Source organism: Aotus nancymaae, unplaced genomic scaffold, assembly GCF_030222135.1.
Source record: "Aotus nancymaae isolate 86718 unplaced genomic scaffold, 86718_ANA_hifiasm-v0.15.2.pri h1tg000033l, whole genome shotgun sequence".
Taxonomy (NCBI): Eukaryota; Metazoa; Chordata; class Mammalia; order Primates; family Aotidae; genus Aotus; species Aotus nancymaae.
This window is the reverse complement of record NW_026988447.1, coordinates 47,456,951-47,484,813: the sequence shown is the minus strand read 5'-3', so window position 1 is coordinate 47,484,813 and position 27,863 is coordinate 47,456,951. Positions and strand designations below refer to the sequence as shown.

General features: G+C 36.3%; 1 protein-coding gene across 4 annotated transcripts in view; it reads right to left on the bottom strand.

Moving 5' to 3' along the window:
• SEC24D (SEC24 homolog D, COPII coat complex component) overlaps nt 1-27,863 on the bottom strand; it is a 104,596-nt gene that overhangs the window by 33,218 nt on the left and 43,515 nt on the right. For all 4 annotated transcript variants that reach the window (XM_064383923.1, XM_064383925.1, XM_064383924.1 and 1 more), the window contains 3 exons: nt 12,358-12,496; nt 9,067-9,182; nt 1,863-1,987 (listed from right to left, as the gene is read on the bottom strand). In XM_064383923.1, the coding sequence (XP_064239993.1) occupies nt 1,863-1,987; nt 9,067-9,182; nt 12,358-12,496 (380 nt within the window). The remainder of the gene's footprint in view (nt 1-1,862; nt 1,988-9,066; nt 9,183-12,357; nt 12,497-27,863) is intronic.

Sequence of the window (27,863 nt, the reverse complement as noted above, 5' to 3'; positions counted from 1 at the left end):
TAATTGGCTTGAATAAACTCTTTTAAAAGAGAGATTGGAATAGTGGCAGAGAATAATCAACAGTATCCTTTTATTTTTTCCTCCTATCTTTTGCCAAAGTCACACATCTCTGCTCCAATGGGACATAACGTTATAATGACACAAAAGAAGGGGGTGTGATTTCATAACTTACATCAACAGGCTATTAGCTTCATATCACCAGCATTGATAAGAAACAAGGGATTGGTGAAGTAACTGTCTATGATAATAGATTAGCCTAAGTTGAACCAGTTTGAGAGAAGGAAAAGAGAGAAAGACCATTTCCAGACATTAGTTTTCTTTCATGCTAATCAAGTTCAAAATTCAGATTAAACCAGCCCTATGAGAGAGTTCTGTAAGAAAATACATCATATTCAGCAGAAAATCCATACTTCTCAAGTTTCTTTAAGAATGGGGTAAGGGAAACTATAGTCGCAAACACATCTGCAGGCATCAGATGCCTTATGCCACCATCTTCAACTTGCTCCCAGCTCATTCTTCACTTTAGAATTTAGTTTGGAATTGCCTCAGTGTTTTTTAAACATCCCCACTGCTTTTCCAAACCATCTCAAAAATATTATGACTTCAGCTTCACAGATACAAACAAAACTATTCCTGGGAGGTCCAGAGGTCATCTGTCTGAGTCTCATGAGTCCCAAAGCACCAGTCATATGTGCAAACAATACAGAGAAGTGGGCACCCAAAGATTCATGGAGCTCTAAGGGCTGAAGCCAATACCCCACCCTCCAGAAAAACAACCCTGTCCAGAACAAAGACTGCTGATATTCAGGGAGACAGGGAGCGGGTGGGACGTGTAGGGACTAGGCTACAGACAACATTTTCTAGCCTGTTCATGTTTCCTCACATGAAGGATGGCATTCTCCCTGCTCATGAATCTCCTTAGATGTTATTCCCCATCCTAAACAACTAGTTTTTACAATAAGATAATTTAAAAATAGCCATGTTTGACTTAGAGGCAGTAAGAGAGAGAGAAAAAAGGATACTGCTAGTTATTCCCTGCTAGTTTCCAAATCTCTCTCTTAAAAGCCTTTATTCACACCAACATATATTTTTTTCCTCTTTATCTTTCAAAACACATCTGGTTGTTTTTTCTTCCCAGAAATTTATTTTGGGCTGTATATGTGTGTAACTTTATATTTCTTATGGTAAGATAGTCATCAGTTTGATTTACTTCTCTGTTCTACAGAAGGTAATATGCCAAACAGCCTTTTTAAAGCACAGTCTGAAGTCTTGACTAAGGTCTAGGGTATATTCATTTGTTAGCGATTACAGTGAGTTGTCCACCTTTCCTTGCTGCCCTCTTGCAATGGCAAGGAATGTGGTGCACCTCGTCCTGTTAAGTTACAGGACACAGAGGCAGTAAAGCTGCAAGTGGGTTGGACAGCTTATCATAAGGGCAAAAGGAAATTGCCTAAACATCTACTATCTCTGCCATAAGACAACAGTTCAGTTTCCTGTCATCCCTTCGAACTCTGCCATGCTCAGCAACTACTAGTTTCCTCTGGAAAATCAATGCTTCGAAAAGTGTAACACATCCGAAGTCTTTCCCATCACACTGTTGGGATTCTTCTTAGAATTTATAATGTACTTTGAATGTTTTTTACCATAGCATTTTTTTTTATCAGTTTGTTTCTTTTGCTTTGTACAAAAGATCACTCTAACTTTTTAAGAACTCAAAACAATGGTGCTGTTTGATTTATGACTAATTACCCTATGTCCTCATTAGCAAAAAATATCAATTGGTCATTCAGCACTTATCTTCTGGTTAATAAATTAACTAGGCAATAATGTATAAGTTGTAAAGAGAATGACGGTTCCCTTACTTTGGAAGTTTTTCCAGCACGGTCTTCAGTTCTTCACATATGAGCTTGACAAGTCCATTCTTTATGTTACTATATGAAACATCAATCATGAAGATGAAGGCTGGTGGGTTGGGAAGCTTATTCTTCTACAGAAAAGCAAACACATCACATAAATAGATAGAAAGTAAATACATTGCATAATAAAATGTTGATACTCATTAGAAATCCTTGAAAGTTATGAGATGTTTCATTTAATTTTTAGGACATATCATTGGTGGAATTAAATCATTTTTCTAGAATATCTGAGCATCTGGTTTCAGATACTATTAAAAAGATAAAAGAATTTGTTTATTTTCCAGGGTATGACCTGGGTCAGTATTGAGTTAGACATTATTATGACATCTAGCACAGAAGGTTCACTTTTGCAAAGTTTTATTACTACAGTTGCTGAAGGGAGAGTACAGTATTATGGCCAGACTTGCTTATAACACTCTGCCTTAGGTCAAAATATGTTTGGCACACTAACAAATTATGCTTAAAAAGAGTACATATAATAGTGTTTGTTTCTGAAACTGTAATAAAACTTCATTAATTTGGATGTCACTATTTTAGACTCTCTTCTATTAGTTCTTTCTGTTTTAAAGATATGGAATTGTTTATGAAAATATAACTGTATACTTCTAAAAACTGTACTATATTGTTAAGTCCTCACCTAATTTCTTACACATTTGTGGTAACATGGAATGTTAGGCCTTTTCTGTATCTGTTTAAAACAATCACTGTAACATAAAGCAGCTGCTATGAAAATGTTTTTTAATTGTTAGTCCCTTTACTGGCTGGTGTTCAAACAGCTTTTAGGAAGTGATCCTTCAGCTGCATCTTACAAAATATTTAGAAAAGAGAGCCACAGGCAAACAACTTTAGTGACCTACACTAGAGAAGAATTAAGACCAACGTGATTTTTAACTTTATGATAAATCACAAAAATTTCTAAAATTGTATTTTAATTATTTAAAAATTAGATGACAATGTCTGTAAATTATCTTACTGATTCATTCTATATCTACTACAAGGCTAGATACAAGTTTTTAAAATAAAATCCTTCATTTTAAATAAAAACCAGTTATAGGACTTAAAAATCATCATCCTGAAAATTTCATCCCCTTGCCAAAATCAGACCAACAGAGAAATGAAGAAATTCTGCTTTCTTGAATAATTTTTATTGCAAATCATTCCTGATTTACACCTACTTTAATTCACAACATAGACTTGTGCTGATCTATAATGGATGAAAATAATAAGCATTTCCATTCATTAAACCAAAACCTCTTTGTGAAAAATCCAAGTGTGCTGTAATCTCTTCTAAATTCTTGTAATCTCTTCTAAATTCAGCATTCTTGTAATCTCTTCTAAATTCAGCATTACCAATTCCTTATGGAATATTTTCCATATCTCCAATTTGCACATTTCTACAGAAATGCTTCACTATAACTTGTTTTTGATATACTCAAAATTAATTCATCATTCCTCTAAGTCACATTCTCTTCCCATTTTTCTGTCTCTATCAATAACATCACCACATGCCAACTCAAAGGCTTGAAAGCAAGAAATTAGATTTGGCTGTTTCCTTTCCTTCAATAACTGAGTCCCATTGTTTTCATTTTTCAGAATGATTCTTAAATGATGTTTTGGCCCATCCCTACTCTTAACCATCTGAAAGCTTGTCATCTCGTGCCTAGATGACTGTCATGGCTTCATCATTACCTTCCTTAATCTATTACTCTACCCATTCAATCCAGCTGGCTTTGTTCAACAAGTTTAACATGTATGTACTCGATAAAACACTGGTTTTCCATGCCATCTTACTAAAACTGTTCTCTTAAAGGTCACTAAACCATCTAGATTGCAAACTACAGTGACTTGAAATAAAATCCAGCTCTCATCCTAGATCTCTTCTCTCTTTGCAATTTTAGGCACACCAGACCACTTTGGCTCTCTTAGCTGTTAAGGCACTGAAGCATCATTTCCTCTCCCAGTTCTCTAACTGTTGTTTCTGTTTTTCATTTTCTCATCTTTATCCAACTTCTCTCCTCCCACCCATGTCCATCACAGAAATCTCATTCATTTGCTCAGTTTTAACCAGCACCTCTATATAGGCAACTCTTCAAATTCTCTCTCATTGTGACCCCTTTTGGGCTCAAGACCACCATTCCAATTAACTATAGCACACATCCACATAAAAGTTCTACCAGCACCTTAGACTCAAAATTTTAGAGATTATGACAACATTTTCCCCACTGTATTTGTCTTTCCTATAAGAAACTTACTTAAACAACACAATTAGCTAAAATAATCTGGGCTTGAAATCTCACTCTCTCCTTGGACTTGTCCACCTCACTTAGATTACACAGCCAGTTAATTGTGAAGGCCCATGTGGCTCTCCTAGTTCCAGTAGCCAAATTTAGATTCTCAATTTCTCTCTTTTTCTATTATTTTTAACTGTGGAAAAGTAAACATAAAAACTGCCATCTTAACCCTTTCAAATGTACAGTTCAGTGGCATTAAGTGCACTCATATTGCTGTGCAACCACTACCACCATCCATCACAGAATGCTTTTCAGCTTGTAAAACTGAAACTGTACCCTTAAACAATCTGTTTCCTCTCTCCAGCACCTGGCAATCACCATCCTATGTTCTGTCTCTATGAATTTGACTACTCTACATACCACATACAGAATCATTCCATATTTATCCTTTTTGTGGCTGGCTTATTTTACTTAGCATAACATCTTCAACATTCATCCATGTTGTAGCATAGGTCAGACTTCCCTTCCTTTTTGAGGCTGAATAATATTCCATTGTACATATATATCACATTTTGCTTTTCCATTCTTCTGTCGATAGACACTTGGTTGCTTCCTCTTTTTGGCTATTGTGAATACTGCTGCTATGAACATGGATATGTGAATGTCTTTTTGAGACTCTGCTTTCAATTATTTTGGGTATATACCCAGAAGTGAAATTGCTAGTTCATATAGTAATTATATTTTTAATTTTTTGAGGAATTATCATACTACCCTCATTTTCTCTTAGTTGGGCAATTACATTAATTTCTAATGAACCCTTGCCTCTAATCTCTCCTCTCATTATATAGACTGCTGTCAGAATAAACTATCTAATGCTCAATACAGATCACAATGCTACCTTCTCTGAGAACAGGAAGTTTACTGAGTCCTTAGAGCCTAACACAGAGCATGGTACCACAAAGAATGCTTGTTAACTGTTGACTGAGTGAGTGAATGCGTGGATGAATGAACGGAAACAACTCCATCTTCACCTTTAATTGTCCTCATGGCCTACCGAATTAACATAAATTCTTCAATGCCTGGCATTGAAGACCTACCATGATACTCATTTTAAAAATATGTATAAAAACCTAAGAAATCAAAGATACGATGCTGGACCCAGGGGAAAATAAAAAGATAGACTGTGTCCTCAAAACAACTTCCCATTATTCCCAATACGCATTCTCCCAACAACTTAAGTGGTTGACATTTCCAAAACATCTCCTGTCCAGAAGTCACAGATAAGCCAAAAATTTGGCCAGAAAAGTGTTTTGTTTGGCAGAGTGTTTCAAAAAATATTTGAATTTAAATATGTTTTGAGGGAAGGGATAATACACTCTCTAATTATCGTGGGCCACGTCACTTCATCTACAATGTCTGCCTGGCCCCTAAAGAAATCTGAATAAATTGTCAATATGTTTGTGAAACTGTGTCTGCTCACTGTTCTAGTTCCCCTCTCCAGGCTCATAGTTTAACCTGCTTAAATGTCACCTTCTCTATGAAGCCTTCCCAATCCTGTTTTCTTATGGTACTATAATTATTCTATTCTTACAGGGTTTATAATATTTGAGTTTATACCAAAATTATATACATTTCTTATCAGGTCTATACATGGTAAGTACATTGAGAGCAGGTTTATCATCTTGCTAATTTTGTTATCCCTTACAGCACATAAACAAGTACCTTAGAAATGTTATGCATCTGGTAATGTCAAAGTGAATTACAATTAAGTGAAGAAACTACATTTTTGTTCAGGAAAAATAAAAGCTGACTTGGAAGGAGGTTTTACATTTCAAGTATACTTTACATGCAGATATATTCCATAAACTTATAAATGATAAACTCTCAATTATGTGACAAAACTGAGGCCTTTTTTTTTCACCAAGGGAACTCCAGGATGATTGTGCTAATACTTGCTTGTGTATACACAGTGTATTGACAGAGAATAGGGCTTCTGTGGTCACACAGATATGGTTTTCAGTCTGGCTCCATCATTTCCTGGATGCATATGAAACTGGCATTTAGGTACTCTCTAAGCCTAAGTTTTCTCTAATAATGATGGTATGTACCACACGGGTTGACCATGAGGACTAAACGATACAATACATAAAAAGAATTTAGCCTACAGCTTGACACATGGTAAATGTTCAACAATTGTCAATGTTACTATCTAAAATCATCATTAAGATAAGCCATGATGGCCGGGCGCAGTGGCTCACGCCTGTAATCCCAGCACTTTGGGAGGCCGAGGTGGGTGGATCACGAGGTCAAGAGATCGAGACCATCCTGGTCAACGTGGTGAAACTCCATCTCTACTAAAAATACAAAAAATTAGCTGGGCATGGTGGCGCGTGCCTGTAATCCCAGCTACTCAGGAGGCTGAGGCAGGAGAATTGCCTGAACCCAGGAGGCAGAGGTTGCAGTGAGCCGAGATTGCGCCACTGCACTCCAGCCTGGGTAACAAGAGCGAAACTCCATCTCAAAAAAAAAAAAAAAAAAAAAGATAAGCCATGATGAAAAGGAAAATGTGATTTTGTAATTCCTCTTTCCAAGTGTATGGTATAAAAAAAACAAGTACAAATTAAATAAGCTTTTTCATTGTCTGAATAGCTAAGCCAACTCATTATTATACTTTATTTACATTTTAACTTATAATTAAATTTTAAGACGTTTACAGCATATTTATTATGAACTCTACTTGGAATAATAAAAGGAAGATTATGCTTACAAAAAGCTCTTCAAAATGTACAATTTTTGTTTGGTTCCTTGACTGACTGGGCGAGATTTCCCATCAATTAGACTTCTGGAATATTTCCAGATAACAGAGTTTGAAGATACTAAGACTTTTGTTCCCAGAAACAGATTTGACTCTCTGCCTAAGTTTCTACTAAAAAAGCATACAATCAAGATCATGTCGCTTTTTTTGGCAGAGAACTGGAGACTGAGAGTATGGTCAGGTTTATACTATGGTTTCAAAGATGAGCGAATAAATTTTCCATCATTAGTTACAATGGCTTTCTTACGTTCAATTAAAATATTAAATGTTTGCATGTTGCCTAATGATTGTCCTTCAGTTAACAGCAGTTAGGAACATATACTGTCCAAAAGTCATTGTATTTTAGGACATGCTTCTTGCCTAAAAATAAAGCATTTGTACCAAAAATATTCCTAGATTTCCCCAAGAATGTTCAGATGTTGCAACATTTTAAACTAATAAAGCATTATGTTTTCTTTAACAACTAGTTCTATGTGATACAGTGCAAAATAATTATATAAAGCAGTAAAATAAATGCAGTAAGTTATGTTAATGGAAAAAATTTTAAGAGTCAGTCAATGAAAAAAAAAATCTGTTTAGAAAAAATGTTCACTGTCATCTATACTCAATACATTACTGCTCCACATGACTGCTCCCCTTGCAAACATCTATAAAATAAATTTGTGGGTCAGAAGTTGTTTTCTGGGAATTGGGCATTAGTAGACATTCATTTTTAGAAGAGAAAACAAGAAAATAAGTCAGAATGACCCTGTTTCTTCAAGTCCACACATGCTGCTTCAAATATGTGCTGAAATCTGAATGATACCCAAGAAAACGTGATTTTCAAATCAGTGAAGAATTTTAAAGTCCTGCAAGGTACACATATGGTATCACTGTGACACTGGACAAGGAAAATGGATAGTCCTGGCAATAGTAATACTCACAAATTCATTCATTTATTCATTCCACATACACTGACCAACTACCTATCCTGTGCCATATAGTGTGGTAAATGTCATAAAGATGACTAGGGTATCAGAATCTGTAAAGATGGCAGATATGCAATAAGATTTAAATTCCAAGGGGATAAATGCTAATAGAGAGATACAGACCAAATTCCGTGAAAAAACAGAAGCTATAGTAAATAATTGCCATGATAAAGACAGAGAAAGTTGCATATGCCTACACACAATAAAATTTCAGCCAGGCATTACAGAATAAATAGGGTGGGGTTTGCCAGTTGGGGTCTGTATAGATGTGACAGGAAAATGGAAAGATATTCTGGTTAAATGAACATCTGGCATAAAGGCATGGAGTTGTCAAAGGGGCTGAGTTCAGAATATGAGGTGAAAAGTTTTGTACAACTGAAGATACAGCTGAGGTGATAGTTTGGGGTCCAATGCTTAATGGCCTTATAAAGAAAGCTAATTTTTTTTAAATTTAAGTTTTTAGAAAAGAAATAACCAATAGAGGTTTATGGGAGGCAGTGAGTGTACAGGCGGTGTCTCATGATCACATTACAGAGCAGTAGAATCAAAGGCCAGGATCTCAGGCTGCTGAGATAGTGTGAGAGGGATTCCGCGAGCCCAAACCACTGTGGTAGTAACTGGAGTAAAGAGAGGTGCAGACACACGTCAACAGTCCTCCTAACCATTTTGTTGCGCTTTTCTCTTTGAAGGGAAGTTTTTCTGAGACTCTACAAAATAAAGGCGGCACAAACAATGTATGAAACTACTGCATTAAGAACCAGGTATATTCTGTCTGTCAGGGCCTTAAAAATTATTGTTTTCTGTTTCTAACACCACATTTCAGTTTTTTGGCAGAGAACTAGAAACTGAGAGTATGGTTAGATTTATACTATGGTTGCAAAGATCAGCAAATAAATTTTCCATCATTAGTTACAATGGCTTTCTTACATTTAATTTAAAAATTAAGTGTTTGCATATGATTCTCCTTCAGTTAACAGCAGTTAGGAGTATGTGGTGAAATGGTACCACCACTACCAGCATTTTGGTACCACCAGAATGCTTTGTTTGTGAATCAAGAGTCAGCTGTTTACATATGAAAGTTATTCACTTGAATCTGACATTGATGCATAAACCCTTGAAGTTCTGGGAACACTTACTCTGCAATAATCCAAAGTGGCAACATATTCATAAGATCCTAGAGATAACTCTGGTTTCTCATAGTGGTCTAGTCTTCTTCCAATGTGGTCCAGATGTTGGAAATAGAATGGTGGAACTAATAAAAACAAAATAAGAAAGAAAATATTTTGTTTTTATAAACACAGACAATTTAATAAGTTCTCAAAATTTATTATGGGAGGAAAGGCGTTAGTATCAGGAAAAAAGTATTTTAAAGCTGGAATGTAGTATATCTTAAATATGTACTATTTTAAAAACATGTCTTGGAAAGGAGGAGGGTTCCTCTTCTACAAGTTATTGATGACAAGGAACATTTATGATTTAGAACATCCTAGAAAAACAGGATATAAAAGTATTGGTGTTTTTAAGTTGTCACAACCCAAATTTAATTGTCCACATTACCTCTTTTAAAAAGAATTCTACTTTTCTAACTATTTGAATTTTTAATATACCTAACAGAAATAAACATTCGTTATTTGAACTATACTATGAACTACAATATTTATTATGCTTTAATTAAGAGATGTCTTCACCCACGGGGAGTTTGCATGGTAATCTTTTAATGTTTGGGCTTAAGAGTGGAGAGGATTACTGTATTAGGGAAAGACTACACCACTTAGATCTCAGCTAAGGAACTTTAATTTGATTCAAATGTCTAAGAAGGTTAGTTCTGGCAAAGATCTGGAAGTCATCCAATAGCACAGGAACACTTATGAGTCACATACCGAACACTTGGACAAATATGGCTTGGTATCTCTGTAAAAACGAACTCCTGTTGCCTTGAGATTAATAGGGCTGGCTATTAAACCACTGCCAATAAAAGTATTTAGAAAAACTACCAATGATCTGGTTTTAAGCTGTTTGTAAAGAACAACATTACCATTTGTAAAAACCATACAAGTAATGCTTCTTGTTTTTAAACCAACAATTCAGCATTATATATTTTTGACTGTGAAACTGACATAATAACAAGACTGCTTTCTGAGGTTGTACTTTTTAAAAAAACCCATTGAGGCTTGATTTTTCTACATTGTTACTGTATCACAACCATTACTTTTAAAGTTTTATAAGATTCTTATGCACATAAAGATCTCTGAATTTGGAAATTTCAACTTCTTGAAAAGCTTACAGAAGTAGAAACTGACAGGCTCAGCTGAGGTAAGTAAACGTTGAGGGTCTTAAATTGCTGTTTTGTTACATTTAGATGAGATGGAGGATGCTGCAGAAAGGTACTATGTGAAATTTTTTTCCTTTAAATTTTTGATATTCATTAGCATTTAATATTGTCTGTCATCTTTTGTAAGCCCAAATTCAAGTCATCCCATAAATCATGCACTGCCCTTTGACCCCTGTCTTGCTGCATGCCTCTGACCACACATGCTCCCCACTAGGCAATATCTGGACACTTTGCAAGTAAATAAGAGTGGAACCTCGAAACCAAGCCTGCTGGGTTCTTTCTAACTCCAACAAACCTCTGTCTTTGTTAAACCTAAATGAAGAATGTAGGGGTCAGCATACATTTATGGGAGTCTGGCTTCCTTGTAGAGACAAATATTTAAGCCTAGTATGAATAATTCTATTGGAAAATAAACATGGCAGCTTCCTAGGAGTGGATACCTGAGGGAACATAATCTGCTGTTCTGAGACACAAGAATTCTGAGTCGTTTTTCTCTTCCTGGAAGTGGCTGGGCCTTTTAAGGCTCTGAGCCGACACTTTGGGTAGGAGGCCAAAGAGACACAGCAAACTGAAGATCCTTGCTGCTCTTCATGCTGGGGAGGATTTTGGTCACCTTTCTAAGAAAGCTGAGGGATTGGGTGAAGACATCTGAGGAACTGGTGGGCTCGGTGGAGGACTGTGTCCAAATGCTTTGGGAGAAGCCTCTGTCCCTTCTCAGGATTTTTTCCTCTAAAACTAAAGCACAGAGAAATGAATTGTCACAGGGCTCCAGAAATCCAGGTCCCAGGACTGAATGATAGCCATGAATTTGGTTGCAGATTTCATCCAGGTTGAGAGAGGAAACAAGATCTTCCTTAGAAAGAGACGTAAGGGTAGAGAACTAACAGAATCTGGTCTCAATGGATATCCAGTTTGCACTGAGTGGAAACCACAGTTAATGCAAGGAAAGACACATCCCAAGAGGTTGAGGCCATAGTTGGGAACCAGTCTAGAAGTCAATGATTCAACTCCACAGCAAGGTATGTTTAAGAACTGACCAAATGTCTACATGAGAGGCACTCACAAGGCCAGTCTCTGGAGCTCTAAGTTGGGTAAAGCCCATGGATTGTGTGTGTGTGTGAGACAAGGGGGCAGGGACACAAGAAGGCAAGCAGTGCTCTCCCACAGAGAACTCTCACACAGCCAAGATGCTCACAGAGCCATTAATGCAATGATGTAGGAGGAATACTGTCCCCAGCTCAGTTGTCATTAGGGAGTAGCCAGTACCCATGGGCAGTGTTCACAGGCAGACAGTGCTATATGCTCTTCAGATTTAATTACCTGCAGGGAAGTCTGTCTACAAAGATAAGAAACAGAAGAAAACTTGTATTCTAATAATCATCACATGGTTCAAAAACTGTCAATGAATATGCAAATGTTCTCAGCCTGAGTATGTACCTCATTTAACAACAAATAATTAAAAATATACAGACATGTTATAAATGCAATAAATGTGAGAATACTTTCAGCAACTTTGCAGTTTTCTTCAACATCAGTGAATTCATACTGGAATAAAACAAAATATAATGAATACAGGAAAGTTCTTTTTAATAATGTTCCTTCCTCCTTAAACAATCCAACATTTACATCAGAGTGAAGTGTGTGTGTGTGTGTGTGTGTGTGTGTTAAAGCCCTTGGTTATACCTGAGCTTTTCCTAAGTATCAATGAGCTCATATTCAAGAATAACCTTGAGGAGTGACAACAGAGGAAAAGTCTCCCAAGTTTATCATCTGTAATCATAAGAGGTAAAAATCTTATTTTGTTTCTCACTGAGGCTTGGTGGAAGGGGACTAAGAAATACAATTTTCCCCTACATTTGAGTTTTCTTTTATAAGAAACATTTCAACTTCCATGTGGGGCTCACGTAGTTACCTAAGGTTAAAAGGGGCTTAAATTTCCCAAATAGAGCCTGTTACAGTTGGTTTCCTTCCAGATAAATTATAAAGAAGGTACTGCTATATAGAAAAAAGAATCTATACTTCTCCTAAACTAACACATATAATGCATTTTACTTAATAAAGAATTTCACAAAGGGCTTTTAAGGGCACTGCTTACCATCATTCACACAGTTGCAAAATCCACACTGATATCTCCTTCCTCCTTCGATGAACTGCATAAATGGGCACATGTAGGCCTTGCACCTATTGCATCTGACTGGTCCACTCTCGCCGTGATTTACCAAGTAAAGGGGAGTCTATGGAGAGGCAAGAAAAATTAGAATTTCTAGGTATTATAATTTGGAAAGCCTTCTAGTGGCACTTTTTTTTCTTTGAGACTGAGTCTCACTCTGTTACCCAAGCTGGAGTGCAATGGCGTGATCTTGGCTCATTGCAACCTCTGCCTCCTGGGTTCAAGCAATTCTCCTGCCTCAGCCTCCCAAGTGGCTGTCATTATAGGTGCCCACCACCACGCCTGGCTAATTTTTGTATTTTTAGTAAAAACGAGGTTTTACCATGTTGGCCAGGCTGATCTCCAACTTCCAACTGCAGGTGATCTGCCCAAAGTGCTGGGATTACAGGCATAAGCCACCATGCCTGGCCTAATGGCACTTTTTAAGGAACTCAACTCTTAGCTTTTTGCCCCAGGACAGTAAAGATGTCTTTCTTGATAACACATACATTCAAGGCCATAAGATGTTGTCCATGATATCCAAACAGAAGTTAATTTGTTTATTTCATTTATAAGGATATATTAATATATGTATATTTATGTCTATGTGTGTATACATATTTGCCAAAATGTATGTGGAAAGAGAATATATAGTGATGGCAATAATACTTAATTATGCTTATGTTAAAAACATTCTGGACACTTTGTGTCACACATTTTCACATTTTGCTAAGTTTCTTCATAGATTATAGAGTTAGATCTGATCTTAAAAGTTCTAGTTTGCATAGCAGTATGCTGTCTGCGTAGTTCCCCCAAAGCACATCAACTGTTTCTTCAAAAATGCAACTATTTGAAGAAATATGCAATAATGTTTATTTACTTAGGCAAGGAGGATAATTCTACCTTTTCTGCTACTTTATTAGAAAAAAAAAATTTCACAGAATACTCACAATGTGGCTGGCCATGCTGTGCCAGAACTGAAAAAAGTAAATCATTCAATTGCTTCTTCCTCATAAACATACATAGAACCCATGATACATCTTTTATAGTTTAAAAGTAAAAAAGCTCAGCATTAAGTCTGCCTTGTTTCTCAACTCTTCCAGCTTTCAGGAGAAAACCACAGAGATCCTTATTGGTTTTCTAAATCTCCTTAAAGATAACATTTAAAGAAAAACTTGAGAATTGCAGGCTTTGGCGTGTCAATTAAATTTTTCTTTACTGAAAAATATATAAGTAAAGCAGACTGCTGTTGAATGGAGGCCTGAAGAGCAGGAGTTCAGTGGGGTCAGGGCAACAGGCTGTCTTCTGCTCCAGCCTTAGAAAACTGAGATTTCCCACTGTCCCTGCCCAGATGTTCAATGTGAAAGCTGAGGTTTACAGAAATCAGTTGGGAGGTCTCAGAGCAGAAGAAAACAGGTTTAACACAATACTGAAAAAAATCAGGGAAAGGGTTAAACTTTTTTTTTTTTTTTTAAATCATTCCCCTCTATTTCTGCACTGCCCTCTTCGCCACCTCTTTCCTCAAGAAAGCCAGACGATCTATTGGATTTTCTTATTTATGGTCACTTCTGATCCACAGCACGGGCTCTGCTGCCCCACTGGTATGGGTTGTGTCAAGGATTAGATGAGTAATACATGTGTAGTGCACAGCATTGTGCCTGGGACAAAGAAGTTGGAAAATTTTTATCCAGAACAGCATTTCCTCTCTCAAAACCACTCAGCTCAGGACAGAGTCTTCTTTGACAGGAGAGTTATAGCTGGGTAAATGGGATGGACTTCAGCTCCTGAAGGCTACCTGGTCAGTTATTGTAAAACATTATTGTAAAAATGATCTCGAAGACAGAGAATGAGCTTTCAGGAGATCCTGATATACTCTAATGGTTAAAAGTTGAGAGGCAGAATGGATTTTTAAAACACTCTAGGAATTTTGTTTAATTACATAGTCACACATACAAATTCATATATCTGATGCATATACTACTCTTTTAGACAAATTTTTTTGTTAGGAAGGCATATAGTGACAAATGTCTGTTCTCTTCAGGTAGTAATAAGAAGAAATTATTTGAGGAGGCAAGAGAGAAGCAAAACCATGCAGGTACAAAGAAAGAGATTCTTAGAACAATAAATGGAGAGCCAGAAGAGTAAGAAGTGGAAGACAACAAATATGTGCTGTTCAGGTAGCTTCTCCTGGATTAAAACTGCAATTATCAATTATGACTCCAGTTACTGTTCTGTTCCACAACTCCAACCTCTGAGATCAGGGGATGCTTTCAGAAGTTAAAATTGGGAGAAATTCTGCAGTTTCCATTCACTCAGCCAAGTTTACTTTTCTCATCCTTTTATTTTCAAAAAGTCCAAAGGCTGTAACAAATCCCCTGATTTTAGAAACCAAATATGATCCAATTATTTGCTAGACAAGCCAAAAGTAACGGAAGGAAATTTTACCTTATTATCACTGATTTGCTCAAGGCCAAGCCCAGCCTAAAATTACTGTGAAATTGTCGGCAACTAACACCTATGCATTCCAGTCCTGGCAGATTCAAACTTGCAGGACTGAAAATGAATGTCTAACAAGAAACTGGAGTCAAGTCATGACTGTGTCTAGGCTATTAAATACACTTTTTAAATACAGTTTTTTCAATTTTTACTTTTTTAGAAACCAGATGATGGATAGGTAAGTAATGTTTTCAGACAACTGAGGTGACAGTAAAGAATGTTAAAAGCTTTTTAACTGTTTACATTTTATTTTCAGGCAACAGGGAAAGGGCTTCTAAATTACACTGGCTTGTTTCATCTCTCTCAGGCCATGTTGAAAACCAACAGAGATTTCCCTTTGCACTCTCCAGATGTCGGCTTATCTGCACCACAGTAGTGTGCATGAGCTCATAAATAGCTAACCTTACTTTTGAGCTCCATCTTGGTGTGTATGGCTTAAAAAAATCAAGCTACTTTTCAAAAAAATTCCCTAAGTTATTTCAAAAATATTTTCAGATTTAAAAAATTTGATTTACAAATGTACTTAATCTTTAGCTCCTAGTGTATCCCTGTCTGCCCTTGCTTTTCTGTTCTCTTAAGTGGAAAAGTGAAAGGTTAGAGAGACTGGCTATAAAAACCTCACCTGGCTATTGTTTGATTCTGGCCCTGTGTGGCTTCAGTTTACAAAACACGAAAGTGATAGGGAAGCTGAGGAAAAATGTGAATCTTTTCCTTGTATTTTTGGATTAATAGGGGTGTGCCAAATACTATGTTAATACTAATTTTAATAAAAGTGCTTTAATTGAATAAAACGTATCTCTTCTGTGTATATATAATACTAGTTGATTTTGGACCACAAGCGAGAATATCATTCTAAGAAATGAGGCTTAGTGCTAAAATGATGTCTAACAATTAAGAAACAAAATAACTTTTGATTACTTTTCCATGCAAAAGAAATAGACATTAAGATGTATCAACCAATACGTTCTTAATACCACTAGTAAAAATTTTAAAAGTCTTATTTGAATACATTATCAGTTTTCCAAGTATTCCTGCCATTCTCTTGAATAACTTTAACATCAGTACCACAGGTACCTTTGAGGGACTTACAATGTAGCCGGGTAGAAAGACAGTAAACAAAAAAGTACACACAAATGCAATGAAAAACACAAGGTCTGAGTAGAAACAATACTTGGGAGAACATCATCAACAAGAGCTCTTTTTAAAGCTCTTTTTAGCTTAGAAAGGCGATGTTAAGCTATTCACAGATTGTATTTCCAAAACAAACACAGATGCTCAAAGAAAATAAAGCACAGTGTAGTAAGATCCATCATGGAAAATTTGTACCAAGTTTGTAGGCTGTGAGTAGTTTTGTTTTGGCATGTATATTATTAGGAACAATCTGAGTACCCAAGCCTGGCTACAGTATTTCTGTTTTAGGAAAGTAATGAATTACAGTAAGGAATTAAAGAAAGCAGCTAAAATACCAAAGTGTTTTTATCCCACAGATCCAATAGGTGGCACTGTGTAACTAAAATTAAAGCTGTATATACCTTATCAGTATTCAAGACAACAACCAGGATAATCAAGATACATTCATTTCATGTAACTCTAACAACTTTTAACTGAACTTGCTTTTCTCAAAGAAAACTTTTGATAATGGTTTAAAAATATTCTGGGCCAAACAAAATATGATTAAACACGGAATGCAAGACTATTGTATGCATACATTGTATAGAAACTATAGAACATGCCAATTTTACTAACAGCCAAGAGAAACATTTTAAAAGTTTCTAATCCTCTGCCAAGTTTCCTTGAGTATATGTAGGGAAATAGAGGTGAGGTTGGGATAGGGAGCCACACAGTGGAGCAGGCAACCTAATGATGGCCTGGGAAGCAGAGGGAACGACACGAATGCCCCGTCACCAGCATCCATGCCTGCTTTCCACATTAGCCATCATGGTGCAAAATAACAAAGCAACAGTGACACCTGGTGCGTCCTGGCACTCGGAAGTACACTGCAATGAAGAAAAATGATTTTCTTTTATTTATTTATTTTTTATTTTACTTTAAGTTCTGGGGTACATGTGCAGATTGTGCAGGTTTGTTACATAGGTATACACGTGCCATGGTGGTGGTTTGATTCATTCATCGCCCCGTCATCTACATTAGGTATTTCTCCTAATGCTATCCCTCCCCAATCCCCCCATCCCCTGCTATTCCTCCCCTAGCTCCCCACCCCCCAGGCCCCAGTGTGTGATGTTCCCCTCCCTGTGTCCATGTGTTCTCATTGTTCAACACCCACTTATGAGTGAGAACATGCGGTATTTGGTTTTCTGTTCTTGTGTCAGTTTGCTGAGAATGATGGTTTCCAGTTTCATCCATGTCCCTGGAAAGGATATGAACTCATCCTTTCTGATGGCTGCATAGTATTCCATGGTGTATATGTGCCACATTTTTTTTATCCAGTCTATCATTGATGGGCATTTGGGTTGGTTCCAAGTCTTTGCTATTGTGAACAGTGCCACAATAAACATATGCGTGCATGCATCTTTATAACAGAATGATTTACAATCCTTTGAGTATACACCCAGTAATGGGATTGCTGGGTCAAATGGTATTTCTAGTTCTATATCCTAGAGGAATCGCCACACTGTCTTCCACAATGGTTGAATTAATTTACACTACCACCAACAGTGTAAAAGCGTTCCTATTTCTCCACATCCTCTCCAGCATCTGTTGTCTCCTGATTTTTTAATGATCACCATTCTAACTGGTGTGAGGTGGTATCTCAATGTGGTTTTGATTTGCATTTCTCTAATGACCAGTGATGATGAGCTTCTCTTCATACGTTTGTTGGCTGCATAAATGTCTTCTTTTGAGAAGTATGTGTTCATATCCTTTGCCCAATTTTTGATGGGGTTGTTTGTTTTCTCCTTGTAAATTTGTTTAAGTTCTCCATAAATTCCGGATATTAGCCCTTTGTCTGATGGGTAGATTGCAAAATTTTTTTCCCATTCTGTTGGTTGCTGGTTCACTCTATTGATAGTTTCTTTTGCTGTGCAGAAGCTCTTAAGTTTAATTAGATCTCACTTGTCTATTTTGGCTTTTGTTGCCATTGCTTTTGGTGTTTTAGTCATGAAGTCCTTGCCCATGCCTATGTTCTGGATGGTATTGCCTAGGTTTTCTTCTAGAGTTTTTATGGTGTTAGGCCTCGTGTTTAAATCTTTAATCCATCTAGAGTTAATTTTTGTATAAGATGTAAGGAAGGGGTCCAGTTTCAGCTTTCTGCATATGGCTAGCCAGTTTTCCCAACACCATTTATTAAATAGGGAATCCTTTCCCTGTTGCTTGTTTTTCTCAGGTCTGTCAAAGATCGGATGGTTGTAGTTGTGTGGTGTTCCTTCTGAGGCCTCTGTTCTGTTCCACTGGTATATATCTCTGTTTTGATACCAGTACCATGCTGTTTTGATTATAGTAGTGTTGTAATATAGTTTGAAGTCAGGTAGTGTGATGCCTCCAGCTTCGTTTTTTTTTTTTGCTTAGGATTGTCTTGGCTATGAGGGCTCTTTTTTGGTTCTGTATGAAGTTTAAGATGGTTTTTTCCAGTTCTATGAAGAAAGTCACTGGTAGCTTGATGGGAATAGCATTGAATCTATAAATTACTTTGGGCAATATGGCCATTTTCACGATATTGATTCTTCCTAACCATGAGCACGGAATGTTTTTCCATGTTTGTGTCCTCTCTTATTTCCTTGAGCAGTGGTTTGTAGTTCTCCTTGAAGAGGTCCTTCACATCCCTTGTTAGTTGTATTCCTAGGTATTTTATTCTCTTTGTAGCAATTGTGAATGGGCAAATGTCTACCTTCCTGTTGGAACATCATATCACAGGCATGGTGCTGGTAAAGAGTGGAGACAGAGTAGCCAAAGCCTAGATTTCAAGAATACCCTGAATGTGTAATGTCATACCTGCCCACACCCAGGACATTGCTGGGTGAAACTGGCCCCATCTCTCCTTTCTTCTCTCATTTGCCCACCATATGCTCTCCTTATTTTTTAGCACCAGAGTTCATAGTTCTAATATACATACACAAACTCACTCTTCAACCACCTACTTTCCCCTCTCTTCTAACACTTATTCACTAATTAAAAAGAAAATATTTATATTATGTTTTCTATGTATACTTCTTCCTCCTCCACTTTTTTCTCTCTTTATTTCCTTCATTAGAAGTCTTCAGGAAAGTTATCAGTGTCCTGGGACTATACAGTTGTCCCCACAGCACCAATATTTTACTTTACAAAGTGCCTGAAGGAAATACCTTGGCTAAGCAGTTACTGGTTATGGGAGAGAAATTTTTGCCCACAATGGAATCTAAATAAGATGAATTTAAAATAAGACCTGCTAAAATGTTTTCCAGGCTGATTAAGGATCATATTCAGCATCAATTTATATTTCCCAGGAAATCACTATAAATGTATCTCTCTAGCAGCAGTGATTTCCTATTGTCAATGTAACTTTGGCAAGCAGCTATTTCTTGGAATTGGAGTGCTGATTATTTTTTGGAACTGTCTCAAGAGAGGGTCAGTTGGTAATTTGGATTAATTGAGGGATATAAGTAGAAGTCTGGAAATGGTATGTGAAAAGATAATCCAGAACCTGTGATGAACAACTATCCTTTAAAAATGTTAAACATTCAGACTATTAGGCATGCTGGAAGATGAGCAGTCAGTCAGATTCCCAGAGGATTATGCCCAGAGGCCAAAAGGAAAAAAGCCTGTATCAACTGCATTTATTAAAAACATTTCTATGTGAAAGAGAAATGAGAAGCAGCTCATATGTGCTTTCTGCTTTTAGTTTTACCATATATGACATTCACTCGGCCGATATGGACAAAAAAGGTGCAGTTCAATAGGCTATTTACTGTACATGTGCTTTTTAGAGGGCAGTACTATTCTAGTTAGACTTTTTAAAATAAGTGTGAAATGAAAGAATATTTTCTGAATTAAAAAATAAAACAGAGCCAGGCACAGTGGCTCACGCCTGTAATCCCAGCACTTTGGGAGGCCGAGGTTGGGCGGATCATGAGGTCAAGAGATCGAGACCATCCTGGCCAACATGGTGTAAACCTCGTCTCTACTAAAAAATGCAAAAATTAGCTGGGCGTGGTGGTGTGCACCTGTAGTCCCAGCTACTCGGGAGGCTAAGGCAGGAGAATTGCTTGAACCCAGGAGGCGGAGGTTGCAGTGAGCCAAGATCACGCCACTGCACTCCAGCCAGGCACATGGCAACAGAGCAAGACTCTGCCTCAAATAAATAAATAAATAAATAAATAAATAAATAAATAAATAAATAAACCAACAAATAAAACAGAGATAAGACACAATATATTGTAATAGTTCTAAGACTATATTTATATTTTTGTAAATAATATTTCTTTAAAAATTTTAATGTTTTTAATTGGCCTTTCTTAACCTAAAACTTTGCTGCATTTTCAGAAGATCAGTTTTGTTAGAATGTTAGTGACACCTGAGAGATTGTTTTCCTTTTTTCTTTGAACAATACTATCAGAGAGTCTATTTGTTCTGTTTTAACTATAACTACAGCTTGTATTATACTTGGATAGCTCTTTAATTTGGAAGTTAGTTTTTTATTTTTGGCGTTTTTTGGCACTGAAAAATTTTTACTGATTCAGACTTTTCATAATAAATGTAAGGATATAACTATTATCTTTACGGTCTTACGGTCATTTGTCGTTTAAAATACTATCATTTATAAAATCTCAATTTGATATCGAGGGGCTAACAGCCCAGGGAGTAGGGAATTTCCATCCACATTGTTCAGAGGAATGCAAGGTCAGTGATAGGAAGTGATCCGTAAAACAAACTGCAGAGCTGTAGCTTGAATTCTGATTTATTCCAACTATTTATGTCCTCTATGCTATATATACAAGAAACAGCTTGTAGACTGCATCTGTAGAAAAGCATACTGTTTCAGAGAAAGGTACCATTCTCCCTGGTCTGTGGCTTGCATCAAGCCCTTGAACCATGCTCCTTGGTAAGCAGTCTAATTGTCTCTAGTCATTTCTCTCTCCCATTCTCTATAGGAGCTGCCATATACTTTCGCATCCTTATTTAATCCTCCCCATAAGCTCCTTCTCCACCTCCCTTGGTAGATAAATTTGCATTCTTCTTCACAAAGAAAATAGAAAACCTCAGGTAAAAACTCTCTTGACTTTCCCCCGCTAACTTACCAGCATCTATCCAACATTTTCCTTTCTCTCCTTCTCCTTATATAGTGGAAGGGATCTCCTCTCTCTTCTGACTTCTCAGAGGCTTTGTCTAAACCAGGACCATGTCTAAACCTGGCCCCTCAAGATCCTTTCATCCACAAGGGAGAATTATATGTTGTTGTCTAATTCCAGGCTACTTGCAGGAAACATATTTAATTGCTATACATTCCCATATAACTTTGTGCCTGAGAGCACTCATCACACTATTTTACTTTTCAGAACCACTACTACATTCTCAAATCCATGACTCTCAGGTCCAGCCTGTTTACTGTTGTATCTCCTGTAGCACAATACCTGAGAGAGGGATCAGTCAATGGTTGCTAAATGAACAAACAAAATAGCTCAGGTACCCACAAATATATTGTCATATGCTCAGGATAACTTGTGATAGGTGTTAAAGCAAAAGGCCAAATAAAAGAAGAAATCTTCAGAAGGGTCAATAAAGCCTTCATTCAAGGAAGACATGGGCATGCATGAGGAGTAATGACAGAGAGAGGGTAAGAATTTCAACAAGTGAGAACAGCTTAACACAAGAAGAAAAGCCCAGGGTATGTTGGTGGCCGGTAGGCAGGTAGCCTAGACCAGCTGGGATGAAGGGAGATAAAGAGAAAGGCTAGAGTGATTTTGAGGAGAGCCTTCAAAGCCAGGTAGAATAGTAGTATACTCAGCAGGTTTCAGACAGACAGACACAGACACACAGACACACAGACACACACACACACACCCCTACCTAAAATCTGTTGTTACTATATGGTAGGAATTCTGACAGAAGTTAGTAAGATATTTCACCATTCACTAAAATGATGTCCTTGGAAAAATAGTACATTTGGTATAAATTTTGAAATGTGCTTATAAATTAGCAAATACTATTATGTTTTACCATTATGAAGAGTTTTTAGAATTTTTGTTTTTTATCATCTTTCACTCAATTCATAAAATTCTTGGGTTTATTTTTAAAATAAACTTAAAATATGTTTGAATACCATAAACAATTTTTAAATTAAATTTCTAACTAAAAAACTTCACCCCTTAACAGCAGTATGTAAGCTACAGCAGTATGTAAGCTTCATGTTCACCACTGATCCCAAGGGCCGACATTACAGAGTAAATTCGCAGCAAATATTTGGGTGGATGACAAGGAAGAGTGACAGGAAAGGATTGAGGGAGGGGAAACTGAAGGAAGGGAAGGAAGGCGGGGGGAGGGAACAGAGAAGTCTCCTTTGGAATTAAGGATATCTGCCCATTCTTTTATCGCAGAAAATCAGGGTGTGACGAACCCTAATGTGCTTTCATCCCAAAATATGCACTGATAACTGTACCAGGAGACTCTTCACTTGGAATGGCCCAAAATGCTTTAAAACAAGCACAGCTGTGACCTTTCTACCCAGGCCTGTAATGCCAGGAGGGCTTTTTGGTGGGAAGGTCACATCAAACTGTACACTGAAGTCTATGAAAGGGCAGCTGCTGGTGATAGGGCAGCCTTAGTTTCAGAAGGGAAAATAAATACCAGTGCAGTTAAGAGAGCATCTTAATTAGTTTTCCTGAATGGCAGTCCTAATTCATAACTAAACTATCAATGGTAGGTAATGATTCTTAAGCAAATAATGGTCTGTTTGAATTGGGTTATGCTGACACAGTGTTTCAATTTATGGGCTTATTTGCAAATATCAGCATTATTTTTCTTGCTAGAAAAACTTTTGAGTAAGATACTGTCTCTCCAGAATTTTATACTTGAGCAACATTTTGCCACATTTCTTACAATCTTTGATCTACTGCAATTTATCTTTTATCTCTATGGGAGAAATATATGTTGTCTAACTACAGGCCACTAGCAGAAAACATACTTCATTGCTACAACAATGCACCATGTTCTACAGATGATTAATATATCTTAGACTTAAAAACCTTCTGTATCAAGTGTGTTTCTTCTATGACAGAACAATTGGCAGCTTTCTGCTCCTCAAAGAAAAGTTGTGAAATACTCTAAAGATAAAAGCGTTAAAAATAATAAGCACAGAGGCAAACTCTCTTTGTCTCTCTGGCAGAATTATAAATTAGTCAAAGTATTCCCTCTATTAGTCTTACTTCTTTATAAGGCCATAAAAAGAATTTCCCTCTATGTAAAGGTCTGAATTTAAATGACACCTTCTCAATCAAGCCTGCCCTGAACACCCTATTTAATCTACAAAAGACACACTCCACCTCCTCCCAGGCAGATGTCATCCCCCAAGTCTGCTCTACTGTTTCCTTCCTCTATAGCCTCAGATAACCTTCTTACTAGGTTCAGTGTCTAATCTCCATTAGAATGTAAGCTCCATGAGGGCAGAGATCATTGTCTCCTCTGTTCGCTGATGTATCTCAAGTGCCAAGAACAGTATCTGGCACATACTGAGCAAACAGTAAGTATTCAATTGAACTGGCTATTCTTAAATCCTTTTTGAAATAAGGTGTCATACACTAAGTCTTCCATAAAAATGGTCATAGCTTATAAACTATCATATCAAATAACAACATATTGTTGTCCAGATTATGGTATATGAGATGACTGAAAACATCACTAAAATCCCAAGAGTGATTATACAAGTATAAATACAAGTATAAAACTGTTTCCATAAAGAAGCTTAAGAGAACTCAAACCAAATGATCAATTCCTTTTTCAGAGTAGACACCTATGGAAGCATTTATCCAAATATGCCTAAAACTTTCTCTACAAATTCTTTTCAGAGTAGAAAAAAATATAGGACTTCAAGGGTCATGCAGTTCAATCTGTTATTGGTGTAAACATTGTTGACTGTCCAGGCACAGTGGTTCACATCTGTAATCCCAGCAATTTGGGAGGCTGAGGAGGGCAGATCACTTGAGCTCAGGAGTGCAAGACCAGCCTGGCCAACATGGTGAAACCCCGTCACTATTTAAACAAAATAGAACATTGGTGACTAACCATCCCCGTGCACCAGTGGCCTACTTCCAGTAACACAGCAAATCATCTTTGGTGAGTTAATTTTATTTGGGCACACAGCCAAAGATCATTCAGAGGACAGCATTTTTGAAAATAGGGTTAAAAAAAGTTGAGAAAAATCTTTAATTTAAAAAACAGATGACCAATTCAAAAGTATCTAAAGAAATAAATACATTTATATATTTATTCTATATCAGTAATAAACTGAAATAAAAGGAAAGATGACTTCTTATCAGAAATAAAAGTTAATAAATATGAAACACTTTCCTTTTCTGTAAGAAATATGAAATATAGACAAAATTATGTTTGAACTACTTAGATAAAGAATTTTTCAAAACTTTTCAAACTATAGAGGACGAGAGAGTATGGGATGTAGTAAACCAAAAAAATTTAAATCTCATCCCATGTTAGATTACAATATACTTTAATTTACAGTTTAGGATAAAGGAAAGTGATTTTTGTGGTAGATGAACTCCAGGAAATCTACAGACACTAGATTTGATAATTATGGTTTTTCTATTTTGCCTGCATTTTACAGAAATATTTTCAAGAATGTCAGTGATGGTCATATTTTCCTAAACAACAAATAACATTTTTAAAGTTTTTTAAATGCTCTTTTTTGTTACACATAACAACATGCTTTCCTGCCCCTGCCCTGCCCACCAAATCCACACAAACACACACTCACAAATACCATATACCTTCCTGTGTGAGATGATATTGAGAGAAACAGTGGAGTGGGAAGAGAACAGAAGTGAAACCTAAGCTAAACTTTATGCAGAATTTTGCTGTCCTGGAAATTCCTTAAGCAACTGTTATTCTAGTCAGTGCAGCTGTTTTTATCTGCTAGCAATACTAGAGAATAATAATTTGTAGTGGGTCCCCAAGTGGCTATTTTTTTATAAGAACATATGTGTGGAAAATAAAATATTTTCATTGATATAGACCATGGAAACTGAACTCAAGCAGACACCTGGATAAAGAGATGACTCTAAATACAAGATCCTGGCCTTAGTTTGGCTTTTAAATTGTCAATTCCTTTCTTACCTACTTTGTAACACTTTCGGTATCAAATATGGCATTTATATACAACAAGCTCAATAAATGCTTGAGCACAGACAGACCTCTATGGTGAAAATTTCATCAAATTGCTTGGCATCAAAATTCGACTTTACTTTCATATATAAATGCTATTAATATGATTAAAATATCACTTAAATATTATTTAGCTAAAAATGTTTCATGTACTATTTTAGGTCCTAGAAATGCAGTAGTGAGAAAAATCAGATGTGGTCCCTACCCTTGTAAACCCAGCAGGAAAGACGTTAGCCAAATGTACGTATCAAAATTGCAAACTGGAATTCACGGTATGAGTTGAGCTACAGGGGAGAATGGGGCTGGCGAAGTATCCCAAAAGCTCTCTTCAGGAAGTGACTAAAAGAACAGAATAGTGTGAAGGAGTTGAAGAAAAATTATTCCAGTAAATGCGCATGAACACCTTATAAAGAAACAGTCTATATAAATATTTATGTTATGGTGATGCTTATAATTTGAATAATCAAAACAGAGAAAATAGTGATCTAATATCAAATGACAGATACCATGCAACATTTCTTTAAAATCAGAGTAATTAAATCTCTTTTCCCATTTACATATGACTACAAATTGTGCAGTCTAACTCATTTGCCTCCTTCTTACATAATAATATGTAGCTAGAATCACTGAAGGAGTTTGACAACATCCCTCTTAAATGTATACACTTTAAGTAAATATAAATTGCCTGAAGTTCTCATACTTTTCTTTTTTGTATATAGCAGACATCCAAAATCAAGATTATAAGATTAAAATAAAAATTTCATTTCTATGGTGAAATTTAATATTATATAGAAAATAATCATAATAATGATAAAGATGATAAGACTAGTTTATTTTTAAACAACTACAGGTTAAGGGGTATTATCGAAATTTTACTTATGAAAAAAATAAGGCTCAAAAAAGTAAATTTTTCAAGGTCATACTGCTGAGATAGGGTCAAGTTATGCACCTAACTCCATTTAACTCCCAAATTCCTGACCTAGTCACCACATTCATGATGATGCTATATTCCTGACAAAGAATTACTTGAAAAATAATCTGTGTTTCAGACCAACTTGGGTGTCACTTTCAAACATTTCAAGAAAACAATGCCAGATTAAAATTTAGACAGGATTTTTCTTTTCCTACATTTTTCTCTTTCTTCTTTCCACCTTTCTTAAAAATATAATTTTATTAAATTTTTAGACTTTTATTCAATGCGAACTCGATTATAAACATCAAAATATTTGACTTTCTTGTACTTGATCAGCAAAGATGCACAACTGCCCACATTGTAGACCCTGGTACTCTTGAATTATCTAAATATCCACAAAATTTGACAGAAGTTAGAAGCATGAAGCAAGGTATAGACAGTATATTTCATTGATTCTAATATCCCTTCAATTCTAAGAGACACCAAACCTTCCAGGTGAACATGACACATTGCTAAGAAGCCTTTGCTAATAAGGCACATTCCTGTTTTTAAAATGCTAAATATATGAGAGAATATAGGTCTTAGAACTAACAGAAATAGCAGCAAAAAGGCTCTAACACAGTTCTTCATCTGTGGTGGCTTCTCACTCCTCCCCACTATTCTACTTCTAGGAAGGTTGATTTGGGTCCTCAATCACTAGGGCATAGAAAGTCAAAGAAGTAAATTTTTACACAAAAAAGTAAATTTTTCAAGGTCATAACCCACACTTACATTCACTGAAAATTAAATCATGGCAGAATGTTTTCTTTTTATTATTTCTCTTGAAGTTGTTCCCCACTTAATAAGAGAATAAAGATTTATAAGAATAATTCTGTGATTGAGAAAATAAGCTTGGTCCATTTAGCTTCTAAAATGTAACTTAAAAAGAATTCAAATGACCTCTGCCCCGACAAATGTGATTCTCCCTACACATATGCTATAATGCTAGAACACTGTTTAAAAGGGGATAATATTCTGTTCTTCAGCTGCCAAACTTTTTCATAGCACTTTTTCACAGCACTATATAACTAATGACCAAAAATCTTAAGGGATGAGATTCAGTTGCTAAAGTAACTGGATACGACAAAGGTATTTTAAATGTTATATTCATCATTTTATGTCTGAGTACATGCATTTTATATTTTCAAGTTTTTTATATTGATAATTTAAAATACTTCATTAAAGCAGACAAGATTATGATATACAACTTAAAAAATAAATTCTGACTTTTGAAGTTGTCATTTAAAAATAAATAATTTAAGTCTTGTTTAAGTTATTTCCAGGCCATGATATCATACAGTAATCAGTTTAATTTCAGAGCATGCTCATCACTAAACTAGCTAAATTTTGGCTATATGTGAAAATGCATAGTCTCCCAATCTTCATATGTTCTTTTTATTTTTAAAGTTGAGGCTGGATGTGGTGGCTCAAGCCTGTAATCCCAGCACTTTGGAAGGCCGAGGCAGGCAGATTGCTTGAGCTAACAGTTTGAAACCAGCCTGGGCAATATAGTGAGACCTCGTCTTTACAAAAAATACAAAAATTAGCCAGGTGTGGTACGCATGCCTGTGGTCCCTATTTGGGAGGCTGAGGTGTGAGGATCGCTTGAGCCTGGGAGGTGAAGTTTGCAGTGAACCGAGATTGCACCACTGTACTCCAGCCTGGGTGACAGAGTAAGACC